The sequence below is a fragment of the Rhopalosiphum padi genome, chromosome 1, assembly GCF_020882245.1.
Source record: "Rhopalosiphum padi isolate XX-2018 chromosome 1, ASM2088224v1, whole genome shotgun sequence".
In the NCBI taxonomy this organism is placed as follows: domain Eukaryota; kingdom Metazoa; phylum Arthropoda; class Insecta; order Hemiptera; family Aphididae; genus Rhopalosiphum; species Rhopalosiphum padi.
The window spans coordinates 58,596,686-58,614,581 of NC_083597.1; the positions used below are offsets into that span (position 1 = coordinate 58,596,686).

The following is a 17,896-nucleotide window of genomic DNA, read 5'->3' on the forward strand; positions in this document are numbered from 1 at the left end:
AATTACATTAAACAATTAAGTAACCTATGTACCTTCTATCTATGTAAAATGTTCACTTAGTTAAAAAAAAAAAATGTAATTAGTGTCTTCATTTGGGCAAGACAGTTTATGCATTTGTATATTTAAAATTCTGTTATATGGAATTTTAGTTTTCCTGCAAGATATCTTTTGGCCTTTATTTGTAGCGTGAAAGAGTGATCCTTAAAAAAGACCTTTTTAAAATATTTTGTATAAAAAATATAAGGAAAGGATACTACTATGAGCAATTTACAGTATGTTCATGATAACTGAAAATACTTAATTTATTGGCAAATAAATCCGTAACTTCTTTAATAATTTTATTTTGATATAAATTATTATTAATAATGATAATAATAATTAACAACAAAAAACTAAACAAATAGGTATAAGGCTGAAATTTATTTATTTAAAAGGTAAATTTCTTTTATAATACCTTATTGTATTTTATATATTTCAGTTAACATTGGGACAACATAGCTATAACCTCAAATGTTAGATATAAATTTTAAATAATTGGCACTTGGTAATTTACACTGTAGTTGTACCCATGGCTATTGTTGCTATGGAAATATGTGTACAAACAAATTATTATTCATCAATAACTATTACTATATGTAACCGCATTTGAAAAAATAATTTTATTTTTGTTTTTTTGAGGTGAGGTGATGGAATAAGTAATTTCAGATAAGTTTTGAACAATTGTGTTGCTGGTGTTATTTAATTTCTATTTGTGGTTTGTCTTGTAAACATAATATTTTGTACACCTTAAATATAAGACATGATACTATCACTACTAATATGTTGAGTAAGTGAATTTGTCTTACGAGTTCTTCATTTTCAATCTTTGAGTTAAAAATGCGTTTCAAATCAACAATATTAAAAGATTCTGAGGATCAATCTGTTGTTTGCATTGGTTGGACTGGAAACGATGAAATTATAATCGGAAGGTTTGAGAAAGATTAAAATTACTTAACTATGTTAAACAAAATATGTCATATCATAGATATAATATGAAATTATGCATATATAATATATTCCACACAATAGCACATGAAAGTTTATTCAGTAGCTATATGATGGTCTATGATAGTCTGTAAGTTTTAGATACTTAGTATTATTCATTAATAGACTAAAAATATTAATGGTTCCTACATCAATAACATAATTTACATTCAATAGGTATCTATTAAGTATTGAGTCAATAGAGTTGGTAGCTAATAAACACATGTATAGATTTAGATATGCGGTAAAATATTACAAAATCAAATTATATTTATTTATTTAGTATGGCGTCATAGTCGTTGTACATAATATATTCTCTTATCACACTCGAAAGAAAAATTATATTTAAATTGTAGAAAAAAATTATATTTAATTATTATTATTTTTACTTCTGGGAGACTGGGACTTAGTATAGTTTTATAGGTATTTACATATGTCCTCCTAAACCCTCTCTTCTATTTTCATCTGAGTACCTATAGTACATACATGTCATTATGGACATTATGCCAATATGTCATACATAACAGAAGGTATAACAGAACCGTAGTGAGTAAATAGTTGAATACGTTAATTACTAATTAGGTACGTTTACTTAAAGTTTATACTTTATTCAATGAAAAATTTTATTTAGGTACACGTGTAAATAAAAATGGACTTTTATAAATGCACGTCTTTATCATAACACTCACAACTTTTAACATTAAATCATTAAAATATATTATTATTTTTTTAATAAATGTAATATTTATATAAATAACATAAAAAAAATAAATTACTGACATATTTTGTTATCTGAACCTAATGATAAACTTAGGTTATATACATGAAGGCTAGAGATATATCTATATAAATAGATTTTAACATTAATTAGAAATAGAAATACATTTATGTATATTGTATGTATACATAATATATATAGTTATATAGACAATGGATATCTCCAAGTAGTAGATATTAATTAATTAAACTCATTACTCATTAGGTACCTAGGTACTTATATTATTTGTCTTTACTTTTATAATTTAAATATTTTTACTTATACAACTTAGAAACGATTCAACATTATCAAAATGGAGCCAAACTACAAAAGAAAGTATTAAATTGTGCGATTTTTCTGATGAATCGTCGTATCCTATAGATTTGCATATACTATCTAATACTCAGAGGCTCACAAACAAGACAGCGGGGATTGAACAAATCCTTATAACTTCATCAAATGGTATACAGTTAATAAAATAGAAAATTGTAAAGCATTTCAATTAGTAATACATTTTTTCTTTCTAATAGGCAAGTTACATTTAATGAGCAAAACAACTAAAATCGATAAAACCATAGATGCCCATGAAGGTAACGTAACGGTCGGGAAATGGAGTCCTGATGGTTCTACTTTATTAACAGGCTAGTATAGTAGTATAATAATTTTAAGTAATAATACATCATTATTCATGAATTAAAGTAGTCTACCTTTATAAGTTAGGTAAACTCCAGATGAACCAACCATCTGCAAATAATAAAAATTATAAACATTAATAACAATTATTTAGCTAAAGCAAGTTAAAATTATTACGACAGGTAGCCGGTAGAACCAGATTGTGTACAAATTTGGAATTACATTTAAAGAAACATTGATAATACGATTGCTTACTATAAATAAGCCCTAATGGATAACGTTGTAAAATTTATAATTATATTGACATATTGTAATAACTATTAACTAATAGGTAATGTAAAAATAATAAGATAATTATATAAGGACATAAGGTTTATGTAAATTATGTTAAAACCTGGATGATTCCCTGCACTAATTTAATTGCTGGAAAATATTGACAGTTATAAATATAAAATTACGCTATTTCTTTCCTTCAGATATTCTTGAAGTCATTTATTCGAGAATTTTATTAAATACATACACCGTATAATACAATTGTATGTAATATATATATATTTATATAACACGATAAACGTAATATATTATATGAGTCTTGCCGCTCTTATCTGTCTCACATATACTCATATAGACTATATAATGTTATTCTGTAACAGGATTAGGTCATTAGGTGACACAAATACACAATTTAAGTACCTATGTGTTATCCAAAAGCAGGCACGTAAATAGGTGCTTATTTTTGAAGAGGGGGAGATGCAATTGACCTTTTTCAGAATAGTTGAGTCTTAAAAAATGTGCAAAAACGGTTTTCATCGTAGTTACTGAATCGGTTACTTATGTTCGGCGGCCATTATAATTCAATTTTTTTTTATTATTAATTAATTATTAGTTAGGTACTAAAATACGATTTTTTAGGAGAGGGGACAATCGGTCTTACCACCCCCTCTAAATTTTGTATCAGTGCTCAAAAGTCAAAACACGTGAATCAAAATAAGAAAACATTGATTACTGTTTGTTAAAAAAAAATACAGTTGTACCTTATAGTATTTTGTATTCAAAGAATGGGTTTTTGTTAAGATGGCTGATACGCATCATGCACATTACACTTGATGATGCACTCGCACTGTCGAAAAATACGACACGGTCACGCCAACCGGGGAGTGACAGTGACAGGTGGCTTTTTCAAAAGATATTTGTGCTTCCAAGGACTATCTTTTTTTTGCACATCCCCTTTTATTTTTAAGTGTATTATCATGTATAGTATATTAAATTGATATGGATAACTAAATTCTATCCTCGTCATAAATAATTTAATAACAAAATTGTCCAGGCATGGAGTATATAAGTATAGGTACTACATACATAGAAATATAGCTTATCTATATTGAAAATACCTAATAATACCTAAATAATGAATGTTTTTAAAAAATATTATATAATATATCCTATTTGATTTTAAAATATAATTCACATTTTGTATAGGTATATATATATAGTATATATACGCATTACACTTACATTATTACCAGATTTTTGAAAGATAAATAGGTATAATATTGGTATATTATATTATATTATGTTGTATTGTATTAATGTAACCAACAAACACCGTTTTCTTCTGATAGTTAGGTATCTAATATACTAATTATTACTACAATATATAGTATATACTTTAGAATATAGATATATCTAATAAGTAATAATTAATTACCTATAATACCTAGTTGTATTGCTTATTATTATAACTTACAGCTGGTGAGGATGGATCTATAAAGATATGGTCTCGTATTGGTATGTTAAGAACAAAATTGGTTGTAAATGCTGAGCCAATATTGTCGGCCGACTGGAATTCTGATTCATCTAAAATTGTGTATACTCAACATGATACGCTTTGTATTAAATCATTAAAAGCGACTATAAAAACAATTAGAGTAAGTATATAAGCTATACATTTATGGGTGAACTTAGGATTATATTATTGAAGATCTGCCGTAATGATTTACTAGTTTACTACCTACACTATAGTTTCGATATCATTTACATTTTTTAAACAAAATATTATCTGTACTGGTGAGTGGTGCATTTATTGTATTTATTTAACTTTTAAATATACTTCCTTAATTTTGGAAGGGTTCTATAACTTATGATCAATGGAATATGTACGTAACTAAAAGTTTGTTGGTGGTTAACTAAAAATAAAAACGCAGGAAGTAGGAAAAGTTAGTTATAATTCACATATTGGCATATTGGATAGGTATAGTCTCATTAGTCATTAGGCTATGAGGGCTATGAGGTATAACATCCATTTAAGAGTTCCTTTCATATACGTTTAATATGTTATGTATCTACTTATTTAATGATAGTATGTATTTAGATTCGAGGCCATAGTGATCTTATACTCAAAGTATCGTGGTGTAAAGCCAACGATTTAATTGTATCAGGAGGCGAAGATTGTTACTATAAGGTATATAATTTATTCATATATATTTATATTATATGTAATATGAAACTAATAAAATAAATATTTATAAGTGTTAATAGTGTAATAATATACAACAACATAATTAATTTCAGTAGTTTATGGCTATATTTTTCGTTAATTAAATGTCAGAAAATTCAAAATGAATGTCCTTATTATGGTTAACTATTATATATGTTTATCTTCCAATAAGTCTATTTGAAATGTCGTTGAAATATTTAACCATTAACATTTTATTTAACATATTCTTGAACTAATTAGCAGCCTATATATTAAATTATTGATCATAATATATATATAATTTTATAGATTTGGGATTCATATGGAAATTCTGTATTTGTGAGTGAAAAACTCACACATCCAGTTACATCTCATTGTTGGAAGGCGGATGGAAATTTGTTAGTTGTTAGCTTTTACAATACAATTCTAATTTGTAATCAATACGGAGTAAGCAATATTTCAAAAATAAATATATTAATTTTGTAATTTTAAATTATTGATTATAGGTTAATTTTTATAAATACTGTTAGGTATAATCAATTTGTATCTTACAGGTATAGTACCATAGTATGTATAGCTATAGTAGGTATAGTGTATAGATGTACGGGAGCGGTTACAGCTTGAAAATATAAAGTATAAAAAAAATAGATATCAGGGCGTAATTTTCCTAACAACCTTTATCCCACACTTAATTTATATTTTTTTAGACCTGCTTCATTAATTTTATTGTCATAAGCATGGCATTGACTTGTATAGTTGTGTATAATATCATTACATTAAATTTCAGAAATCAAACCCAATACCTTCATATTATCATCTTCTTGGATGTTATTAAAATCAAAACCAATTTAAACATTTTAATTTGAAATAGTTCTACAATCATTATTGACGATTGATAACTTTTGAACGGAAGTATGCCGAATAATCATCATTTGAAAAAGTTAAAGTATCAGGCAATTTTAAAACTGTCGATTCATTGACTTTTTTGTTATAACAAAACCAATGGTTTTAAATAAAAGCATTGTAAAATAATGAAAGGTACAATTGGGAGTAAAAAAACGTATAAGTTTTTATAATAAATTACTATTAGTTACATCTATTAAGCGGCCGTCTATCAGCATGTGTGTTTTATTCGTTTTATAATTTATAAACGTACAAAATACATTCTTGTTTAGTAATTTTGGTATTGAACGATTGAGAACGTTATATATTTTTGGCTAAATGATTAAAAATATTTAACATTTACAAAAACACCACCGCTTACACAAAAACTAATACAGTAAACTGAAAATGTATGTAATAAATAATAATCATAATAAGTATATTGTTAAAAAAAATTATAATAAATGTATAAGTAGAAATACAGTGATAAAAAAGACCAAAGTTATATAGTTGTAAATAATAATTTAAATCTTTTAAAAAATATGGGGCTATAATATAAATAATGTCAATAATGGGTTAATAAATAAATAAGTTGTAATAAATTACCTGTATTATATATTTATATGCCGATTCTTGAATAACGTTAGCCATAATTATATTTTAAATATTTTGATAAATTAACTGATTTTTGTTATTATTATTTTGTATTTTAATTTTTTTGGTAATTCTTTTTTTACCTTGTTCTCCCATAGTTCTAAATTATATTTTACCAAATAATTTATTTTATTGGGTATTATTAAATTTGTATAGATTTCGGTAGTAAATATTATTTATGTAATACATTATACCTGTGTGTTTTTAAAAGTATAGTATGGGGAACTAATACTAAATGTATTCAGCATCAAATATTTGTACATTACAATAATTAAAACTTACCCTCAAATTAGACAATTAAAAAAATAATTTCTGTCTACAACTCCGATTGATTATTATTAAAATAACCTAATTTCAGCGTTCAGTTTACCAGAAAAACAAAACATAATCTAAACCCTTTTAGAACCCTTTAAAAATCGTAGCCACAGGCCAGCCTTTCGGATGAGTTTAGATGTAGGTATCTATTGTACTACCTATATATCACATTGTTTACATAGATGATCGGGCATGGACCAGTTGCGCCTAAAACAATATTTGTATTTTAGGTCAGTATACCAATTGCGCCGCTTAAATTTTAGGTCAGTACACCGATTGCGCCGCTTAAATTTTAGGTCAGTACACCAATTGCGCTACTTATATTTTAGGTTTCTTATTTTTACATGGACATAGTATGTAAGTTACTACACGGCGGAAAAAGTTACATATGTTTATACACAATTAAATATAGCTAATTAATATGCATTCAAATATACTTAATTTAAAGCAAAACGTATACGAAATTACGGAAAAATACGACAAGCTACAAGCTGATAATAGTACCTATAAATCTATTTAAAATACATATTTTTATAAAAGTATTTTTATATACTAGGTGTAATGTAGAATAAAATTATAAACTCTTAAAACAACTGAGCGCAATTGGTATATCGACCCAAAAAAGACAGAGTGCAATTGGTATATTAAAAGGTCATTTTAAGCGCAATTGGTAAACTCCCAGATGATCAATGTTGGTTACCTATTTCATCTGATAGGTAGTCCTATCGACAGATTATGTTGATTGTGGAAGCATTTGTACACTTTGTTGGTCACCAGATAGTACACAAGTAGCTGCCGTGTGCGCTAATGGAAGACTAATGGTTTCTACTTTGGTCGAAAGGTAGGAATATTATATAGAATAGAATTTTTGTTCCCGGTTAATTATAACGTACCTGTTTATAATTTTCTATTAATGTTGCAGAAGTATTTCAAGACGGAATTTTCATTGTTTGATCACGTCGCGGAAAACAATGGCTGTTAAGGACATATTAAATGAAACCAAAGAAAACATCGATTTCCCCGAACGTATCGTTCATGTAGCTATGGAATACAGTCATTTAATAGTCACCACTTGCACGCAGTGTTTTGTTTATCAAATGCCCAATCTAAACACTCCGCAAATTATCAATTTAAAAGACACAAACGTGTTTATGATAATTTTGACTGAAAAGTAAATGCAAATTACAATAAACTATATAATTATAATATACCTAGTTTTAGACGTTTTCACGTTTTAGTATACACAATATTACGATTTATGAGTGAGAACAAGTTACAATTATTTTTCTAAATAGGTTTTTATAGGCTGATTCACTAAGAATGATGGTTAATTTTTTTTTGTGTCTGTCATCACATTTTAGAGTAGTAATAATGCATTGATTTTTGACTTCAGTCCCTCTTTGAAAAGGAAAATTCATCTAGTTGGTACTTTGGGGGGGGGGGGGGTCAAAAGTAAAGTAGTTTTCAAAAGCGTCAAGAAAAATCCTGAAAGAATAACGGAAAAAACGGGAATTTTCACACATAATCACTTTTCGACAAAATCGATTTTTGATTTTGCTGTAACTCAAAAACGAATCATTGTAAATACTTGAAATTTTCACCAAATGTTTATATTAGCGTTATATATTTATGATTACATTTTCAAAATATTTAGAATTTTTTTAAACTATTTATAAACCATTGAAATTTTAGATTTTTCTAATTTTTTTTATTATAAATTGTACTAATTGTAGAAAAAAAAAATCAAAAATCGTTAGTCACAATTTTTGTTTATAAGCATTTAAAGTTCAAATGTTTACGAAATATATCACAATCGCGAAAATTTGCAAGGAATTTTGAATTATGATGATATGTGCTTATCATAAATTCATAAGCCACACGAAATTGCCTTGTTGTCTCGCCATCGTCTAAAATATTTAATGAATCAATAAATATACACTACACAGCCCATTTTCTCATAAATTAAAAAATATCGTTTATTCGAAAATAGGGTCAATTTATTTATTATTTTAATTTTATTATATTGTAGATATTTTGCTATATTTTCAATAAGTCGAGTTGATATTTACACATTTGACTGTAAATTGGTTTCGTCTCCTAAATGGCCGAATATGCAATGTGATGTAGTACAAATGAATCACGTATCCATATCTGATCATATATTGGCTGTAAGAGATCAATTAAATGACAAAAGTGATTAATAATAAATTCTGAGATAGACATTAGCGTTTCGTACGTCACAATAAAGTTAATTAATTCTTCTATTTAGTGATTCACGTTTTCGAAGTAGCACCGTTAATTGCATTACCTACAATTAAACACGAATTTGCAATTACTGATGTACAGTTGATGACCACCAAGTTACAAGATAAACGTTATTTGGCGTTGATCGATTCGAACATGAACATATTCATCGTCCATATAAGACATAAAGACTGTGCTAAAACCTACAAACTTGGTGAATTCATCGATGTGTATATTTACTATACGAATAAAATATAAACAAAAATTACTATATTACATTATATTTTTGTATTCTATGCACCAATAGGTTCAATGTTTCACAGCATGTGCTGGAATAGTCAAACAGAATCACTGGCTGCGTTGCAATATACAAATTTAATAGTGTGGTATGACCCTTTACTTTTACTGAATGACCAAATCCTTGTGCGGAAGTCGTTAGAAAAAAGTGACTTGAGGTATATTAAACTGTCGTTATTGTTTACTATGATACTTATATAATATACTAAAATGAGATTCTTAATAACACTCATTATTTAGAAGTATTATTGTTTTTAAATTATATTTAACATAATTTTAAGTTATTAATTATACGGAACAACACTTGTTAGTTGAACTTTTTAGTATCTTTTATCGTTATAGTTTTAATTTTTAATTTTTTTTAATGAAACATTCATTTTTATATTTCAAAACAAAAATTTTCGGAGAATTTCGATACATAAAAATCAAATTTCAAGCTGTAGTTTAACTTATGATTAGTTGGGTAGTGGACCAATATTTTTCTAGTACTTCATGGCGTTCATTTAAAGTTAAAATAATTATAAGTTATGATTTATATCTTACTAGTTATTAGTGTTATTACTTACTTATATATTAGCTATTAGTTTTAATTTTTGATTTAAGATATGAAATCAAAATCTATTGTCGTTTAAAAAAATTAAACTTCAAAATTATAACAAGAAAAATGGTAAAAATAAAATTATGTATTTGTTAAAAATATATTCAGGATAATGAATGTTGTTTGTATAATTAATTTAATCGCCCTGTAGTATGCAGAGTAACAGATATACATAGACTTGATCAAAAAAATAATATGCCATTTAAACGTATGACAAAAATTGTTAAAAATTAATATTATATGATGAGTACCTAAAAAATTTAAGAAATATACCTACTCTTGTCAGCAAATTATTAAAAATCATTTAAATTATTATTATTTTACAATAATTATTTTTAAAATATTTATTACGTTCCAAATTATTCAAAAAAAATTCTAAAAAATAAACTACTTGACTTAGATAAATCTTTTACCATCAAAATTGTTCTTATAATCAGATTCACAAATTAGAAATTTTAAATTTATCCTGCAAAAAATTTAAATCAAATTAAATTTTTTTATTTTCAGTACTAAAAATTAAAAATAAACATAAAAAATTAAATTATACATATAACGCTAGGGTCTCTAATGATAAATAATAAAAAAAAAAAATTGAAAATAGTAATTAGAACAAAAGTTATTCCAAAAGTCAGTTCTATCTGTTAAACCCTGTATATATGTATTCACATACAATGTGTCTTAATAGTTAATATAATAGTCATTACTCATTACTCATCGTGTTTGTCCTCTGCACTCCATATCCCATATTGGAATATTCTTTAATAGAAATCAATTATTTAACTATTACTAAAATTGTTATACAATTAATATATATTTATTTTGGGGAATTTTTTTTTTTAAACACAGTTTTTACGGTAACAAATTAAATATTGAGTCATACGAAGACAATATGGTGAGTTTAATCAACACAGACGGCGTTAAAGTATTTATTCAGGTGTCTCCTTATCTGGAAGCTATGAAGAATTACATCGGTGCGAGTAAATGGATGGAATGTCGAATCGTATGCCGAGACGTGAAGAACGAAGCGATGTGGGCACTACTGGCCGGTTCTGCTGTGTTGGCTAAACAGCTCGACACTGCCGAAGAGTGTTTTCTTGCTATCGGACAGATTGAACGAGCGACATTTATCCAACACATAAAGGCATTGATAAATCTTTAAATATGGATTACTGTATAATGTATATGTGCTATATATATTATTATATAGTGTATCATTATGAATAATAATATATAGTGTATACAAATATACCTAGAATCAGTTCCCTTGGGTTCTCGCTGTTCTCAAGACATAAGTGGGTAATATCAGCTCAGTTGCATGGCTCATATTATAAACAAATGATCATTATTTATTTATTTTTTAAAAAAAAATTCTTAACAAATTATGGCGTTTAAACCCTTTGTTATATAGTGTGCTATCGTTTTTGTATACTTATGTATAATTCACATATGAATAATGCACACAATTTTTTATCGAACAATCAGTTTATATACCTTTTTCTTTTTTTAGACCTTATCTGATAGAACAGTACAAGAGTCATCACTAGCTCTGCTGTCTGGAAAAATATCGGAAGCTGAATCCATTTTACTCAGAAACGGATCCACATTTAAAGCTATTATATTTAACGTCAATATACATAACTGGAGTAGGTGTGTAATCCAACGTCTAATACAATGTACTATTAATAAATGCTTATTTATTATCTACTAAGTGGGGTACATAAGTACATGTCATCATACGGATAATGATCGATTACGAATTTGGGATGACATTGTACACAACTTTAATTTTAAATTGTATGTCCAATGTGCCCATCTATAGGCCTTAAAAAAGATCTATACATAATGAGTCTGTGTGGATCGAGGTTTTTAGTTTTATAAAGTTATATCAATGTTATTAGCTGTTAATTTTTTTTATTTTAACTGAAAGACTCATGTAAGTATTTTATTGAGCGCGATTTTGAAATATTTTTTTTACATCAGAAAAGGTAGCATTTGGTATTTATATTAACAATTGTTTTAAGGCTATTTCAAAAGTATATTGAAAATAAAATTATTAAAATTGTCATTCGTAAATAAACATATCCACTATACGTCGATACCAAATACCTATACATATTTGTGTGGTGAATAGTGAATACAGAATAGACAAATAGTGATACTATATCCCAGTCACGATAATCTAATTATAATGCCTCATTAAATAATCTAATCAACGTTTAGAATTATTAACTTTCTTTTAAATTTTAACTATATTGTATCAATTGTAATGTAAATCTTTATTTTTACCAATTATATTTAATATAATAATAATAGTATAAAAAATATATATATGTATTTATGAATGTGAACAATTTATTTAATTGATTTACTTGTTATATTTGTTTTAGAGCTTTGGAATTAGCAGTAAAACATAAGAAATATTTAAACATGGTTATTTATAAACGAAGAAATTATTTAGAATTTTACAAAAAAGAAGAAACAAATGAAAAGTTTTTAAAATACTCTAATGTATGGGATACATGATTTAAATATAATAAACGAAATACGTACTGTTATTCATGACAACCGTAATAATGTTTTATTCATTATTTTATTTCAGATTGAAATTGATAACGACGAGATCTTGAAAGAAATCGAAGAAGAAAAACAACGTTCGTAAAATAAGAAATAATTCTATGATTTATGGAATATAATATAAGTATTTGAATATGCGAATATGTATCTGTATTATTAATTATTATATTTTATTAATAACTAAATATCTTTAAAAATAGTAAATTATAAGTTAATAATAAGTGCGCAATATACATACATACAGACCGTAAAATATATCAAGAATACAATTTTGTCGGATTTAAATTAATTTCGTCGGGTAAAATTGTGAATTTCACTTAATAGAATACATACAACATACATAAAAACATTTTTCTCATACATTAGATACCTATCTACCTACTCACGAATAAAAACAGCATTCATGATTAATATTGATTTTTCACGGAGATCCTTTTTATGGGGTGTTCCACTGTTACAGAATCTTTAAGATTTGGTCGATTAGGCATACGATAGCTACCGACGCTACCGTTGCTATAGCGGCATATTAAATATTATTTATTAATATTAATCTATGAATCTATGATAATAATGGCTTACATTGCTTACAACCACTCGATACGCGACGCCGGTGGTACAGAACAGTAGAATAATAATATGTCACTGTGTCAGTCACCGCGGGTGTTTCGTTTATTATCACAGGCGTGTTCGAAATGTTAACTGTGTTTATTTTAAGTATCGCAAACCCCTGATAACTGATAACAGCGAGCTTATTAAGCAAAAAATTGATACGAGCACGAACGTATTTTAACCGTGATACACTGAATACTGATACTGTCTTAGAGGACCGAAACAGCCAGAAGTCGTGAACATCACTACATTCAGTAGTTATTAGTTTTACATTTTTACATTTTTATCGTGGTGTTTCTGTATTCAAACTTCAAACGCAATTCGTATTTCGTCCATAACAGGTAGATGAACATTTTTTTTTTTTTTTTAACATCGGTGTCCGTTTCCAAAGGCTCTGTCAAAGTCAAAGGACATAGTCTCATCCTCATGATAGACATCTCCGGTGATTTAAAATTGATTTATTTATTTAAAATAACAAGCTTAGTCACCGTAGTGGTAATTAAATTATTTTCAAACGCACACAATAAATTTAAGGACGGATTTGAAAATAATATCGGGGAATAATTAATAATAACCGAGATGTGACTTAAATATTTCATTAAAATATTAGATACCCTTTTAAAAATAAATTACTTCACTCGTGGTTACATTTCATTTTTTCATACCTACCTACTTAGTACTTAAACAGAAAATAATTTAATATCAACAAATTCTTCAGTTACACACTTAAAATATACTCATGTGTGGTAATTTGTGTTATTTAAGAGGACGTAGAACCTGCATGTGTTATCTCTGTCTTACACACTTGTGACATAGCAAATTTTTGTTCGCCATTTTTAATATTGTGCTGTTAGTTTTGATATTAGAGTGAACTGACCCATTATAAAATTTAAAGGTAAGATAATTATCCTGGGCCCCATGTTGCTTTTTATTGATATTATTATTTTTAAGTAAGTTATGATCATTTTAAAATGGTACTACGTCCTCTTAATGTACATCAGTTAATATTTAAGTAATTTATGTTCATAATACATTTTAGATATATTAAAATGGTTTTCTCTGGTTTCCTTTCCCTAAATCAGGTCCAGTCCATATATTATTATATCCTGTACAGTCGATTTATTATTGTGATACTTTCATTTATTTCCGTTTTCTATATTTCTATAAATCTTTAAAATATGGGTTAAGTGTGTACTGCCACAAGGAAATTTATTCTTTCAATATATACTCTAATTATGTTACTTTTAATTAATCTTCAGGTCAAATGAGTAATTAATTTTTATGTTTTAAAAAGGTGTTATGCAGTGAAAAATGTCGAACAATATTTCAATATACAAATTCAAACCATTTCAGTTCTCAATATTGAAGAAAAATCATGATCCACAGCAACGTCCATTGGCAAGAAGTGGACATCGTGTAGTGTGCAATAATGCCTATTTGTTCTCGTATGGAGGTTTTAACCCTCAAACAAATGTTAGACAAATATTTTTTTCTTTATAATAATTACTGTCAATTCTTAATATTTATAATTATTTCTTTTAAGTGTAATGGTGTTCTGCTTTTAAAATAGAAATTTTCTTACTATTTATTATTTTTTAGTTGCCTTAATTTATATTGTAATTCATTTTAGACATATTTTTAAGCATATAAACCATAATCAATATATACTTACAGGATGTTTTGCTTCGTAATCGAGTGTCATCTGCCATGCGGGAGCTTTGGAAGTATTGTTTTGATTTAGGAGAATGGAAAATAATTAAGTGTAACAATGTACCTCAAGAATTAGCATCTAGTTCAGTTACATTATCTGGTAACATAATCATTATATATGGAGGTACTGGAGTTCCATTTGGAGCATTTTGTAGCAATCGCATGTACTTGGGTAGGATTTTATACAACTTAAATTTATGATGTGCATAACTATATTTTATTGTTCAATTTTAATAATTCCAGGAAATTTAGCCAATGAGTATAAAGAAAATGGAATGAGTTTTGAAGAGTTAGAAGTGTCTGGAGATGTTCCATTACCATTATATGGACAAGGTGTCGTAATGGATGGTAAATATATTTATTCAATTGGTGGCACATCTGGTTACGAGTATGAGATGGATGTTCATCGATTTGATTTGAGTACAAGAAAATGGGAGTTGTTACATAAGTCACTCGGAGAAGGTCAAGAACCTGAACCTAGATATCGACATGAAGTGGTATTCTATAAGGGTAGAATATACATATTCGGCGGAGGACGTGGTGGTGCTAGAAATATTTACTATGGTTTTTCGGTTAGTATAAAATATTTTATTTATATTTTTAAATATATGTTATACTCAACAGAGTTACTTTTTTTTCAATTCCATTCTTTTGTTGAATTTAACTTTTTGATGAGTGCATTTTTATATTATGACTCATTCATACAGTGAATTTATTTTAAAGATATAAAATACATTTTCAATTTATCTAACTTAAGTAATATGTACATAAATACTTCACTGGTAGTATGAAAGACATAAATCTACATATGGTAGCATATATTTCATTATATATTTATTATTTTTATAATATAATTTAAGCTGTAATGTTTTTATTCAGTCATTTGAATAAATTACTGTTAATAATGACAATAACTGTTTTGTTTAAGTAAAATTTAAATTAATAATTTAACTAAAAATAGGTTGTTAATAACAATAGTACTTAAAATGTTATAAAGAATACCCTATTAATGATGTAATTATGTAATGAACATAGAGCCTTTACCTATTGACAATTTTTGTATATCAAATAAGTCGATAAAATATACTATTAGCATTAATTTTAAAATATACTATATAATATTGATGTATGACTATCATATAAGTAAATTTATTGTACGCTATTGTTGCTCATCAATTTGTATCTTAATAATGATAATAATTTTATGTTTTAAATTCTTGTATTTTATAATCTTATATTATTATTTTTACTAGAAAATCCATATGTTTGATTTGGCCACTAGACAGTGGCAATTTCTTCCGGCCAAACATGACCACAGGGTACCAAAACCTGGTTATCCCAATAACCGAAGCTGCCATAGCTGTGTTCAATGTCCCGAGAATTCTAATTTGGTGTATATATGTGGTGGTTTTGATGGCTTCCAATCCTTCAAAGATGTTTGGCGTTTTGATTTCGACACCTTACAGTGGGAAAAACTCACAAAGTGTATTATGCCTCGGCCGGTATACTTTCATTCTACTGCTGTAACTCCTTCTGGTCGTATGTGTTGTTATGGTGGCATAGTTTCTGATGACGATGTAGATGCTAGAGGTGGCCGTTCAAATGATATTACTAGTGCATGGATTATAATACCCAAATTGAAAATCATATGTTGGGAAGCAATGGTTTACTATTTCAAAGATCAGATGTTTGAATCTAGTGATGAGAATTTAAAGAAAATTGGTTTACCTCAAGAATTCTATGAACGAATAATTGAAGCACGAAGAATTTGTTAAATTAAATTGATTTCAAAAATACATTTCTTCATTAAAGTTATTTAGAACATTAATGTTGTTGATATTATATGAATATTGAATATTTTTGATGAATTTATAAAATCTTGTATGGTTTTTAATGTCAATTGTATTGTATTACACCATTATGAAATTTATCAAAAAATGGTTTTGAAACCATAATATATATAGGTAATCTAATGTTTAAAACATTATTACAATTTTGATTATTGTTCTTTTTTATTTTAGTTTTAAGAATTAAAAAAAAAAATTGCTAGATATAAATTGTAATTTGTAAAAATCTGACTTAAGTTGGCTAACTCATCAACATTATTATTGTAATTTTATTTTTAACATAAGTATTTAAAACTATTATGGTTGATGTATTCTTATATGTATAATAATAAAATTGATTTCCAAAAATTCATAAGCTTTGTAACATTTTTCAAAATGAAAATATCTATTCCTATTGTACTGACCAAATTGAATGTTAAAAGTTGATGATAGGGGATTAATTAGACATTATGTGTAATCCTCTTCAGTTATTAAACACACAATTGGTATGTTTATGTGGTCGCTAAATTATGAATATAAAATAGTTGTTTAATTTTTTGGCATTCTACACAACACTCAGATATTTATTTAATTTCAACTTTATTTTCATAACTCCTAGAATAAACTTTAAAGAATAATTTTAAAAAATGTACAGAATACTAAGTACACAGCATTATAGCTTAATTTAAAAAAGTTAATGTTGCTTTCTTTATATCTATAAAGTTCCCAATTAGACAGATCATTAGATTTGTAAAAAATAGCAATATTTTGTAAATTATAAATATTAGGTTTTCAAATTTACAAATAAATTATTTTAAAAGGATGATTTTATCTAACTCATCAACTTTGTAGCATAGATTTGAAAAATATGTCTATCTTTCAAAAAATTGGACTTTAGAATTTACAAATCAATCTATTTTGGTTTTCGGGCAGAACGTAGTTTGATAGATTTAAAATTTTTAATGGCTTATTTACAAATTCTAAAAACCAATTTGTGAAATATTTGTCACATTTTTCTGTTCAGTATCTAAAATGATGTATTTGTTTATCCACAGACATAAAATTTAATTTGAAAAATTTTAAACCTAATAGTACCTTTTAGCATCAACATGTTTTTATTTTTAACCTCCCCCTAGCAATGATACATCATTTAATATTTTTCAATTAAATGGAAAATAGTTGTTTTTTAAAAATGTTATCACATTTTTACTTTTAACATCATAGTACCCATAGAATTATAACATTTGTAGAAAACTATACAAATGTGTGAATACAGAATATTATATTGAAGTAAATAT

General features: G+C 26.5%; 2 protein-coding genes across 3 annotated transcripts; both read left to right on the top strand.

Moving 5' to 3' along the window:
• Positions 1-120: 120 nt before the first annotated feature.
• On the top strand, positions 121-12,802 carry LOC132918334 (intraflagellar transport protein 80 homolog). The gene is made up of 15 exons (XM_060979519.1): positions 121-968; positions 2,073-2,242; positions 2,311-2,421; positions 4,163-4,341; positions 4,785-4,874; positions 5,199-5,336; positions 7,457-7,581; positions 7,663-7,911; positions 8,770-8,933; positions 9,010-9,198; positions 9,292-9,439; positions 10,726-11,020; positions 11,387-11,526; positions 12,267-12,387; positions 12,479-12,802. Exons 1-15 carry the CDS (start codon positions 877-879, stop codon positions 12,536-12,538), a joined length of 2,271 nt encoding a protein of 756 aa, XP_060835502.1. The 5' UTR covers positions 121-876; the 3' UTR covers positions 12,539-12,802.
• Positions 12,803-13,227: 425 nt separating this feature from the next.
• Positions 13,228-16,974, top strand: LOC132918336 (kelch domain-containing protein 10 homolog). Of its 2 annotated transcripts, none has more exons than XM_060979523.1 (5): positions 13,228-13,504; positions 14,357-14,535; positions 14,737-14,944; positions 15,016-15,344; positions 16,026-16,974. In XM_060979523.1, exons 2-5 carry the CDS (start codon positions 14,374-14,376, stop codon positions 16,545-16,547), a joined length of 1,221 nt encoding a protein of 406 aa, XP_060835506.1. In that variant the 5' UTR covers positions 13,228-13,504; positions 14,357-14,373; the 3' UTR covers positions 16,548-16,974. The 2 variants fall into 2 exon arrangements, with proteins under 2 accessions (XP_060835506.1, XP_060835505.1); XM_060979522.1 differs by having other exon boundaries at positions 13,229-13,403.
• Positions 16,975-17,896: the final 922 nt, after the last annotated feature.

Bases quoted from the DNA above. Each gene is read 5' to 3' on its own strand.
- LOC132918334 (XM_060979519.1), top strand. From the start codon at position 877: ATGCGTTTCAAATCAACAATATTAAAAGATTCTGAGGATCAATCTGTT. The intron at 4,342-4,784 runs GTAAGTATATAA...GTATGTATTTAG, and splicing joins CGACTATAAAAACAATTAGA to ATTCGAGGCCATAGTGATCT. The intron at 11,021-11,386 runs GCATTGATAAAT...TTCTTTTTTTAG, and splicing joins CATTTATCCAACACATAAAG to ACCTTATCTGATAGAACAGT.
- LOC132918336 (XM_060979523.1), top strand. From the start codon at position 14,374: ATGTCGAACAATATTTCAATATACAAATTCAAACCATTTCAGTTCTCA. The intron at 14,536-14,736 runs GTTAGACAAATA...ATATACTTACAG, and splicing joins GTTTTAACCCTCAAACAAAT to GATGTTTTGCTTCGTAATCG. The intron at 14,945-15,015 runs GTAGGATTTTAT...TAATAATTCCAG, and splicing joins TAGCAATCGCATGTACTTGG to GAAATTTAGCCAATGAGTAT.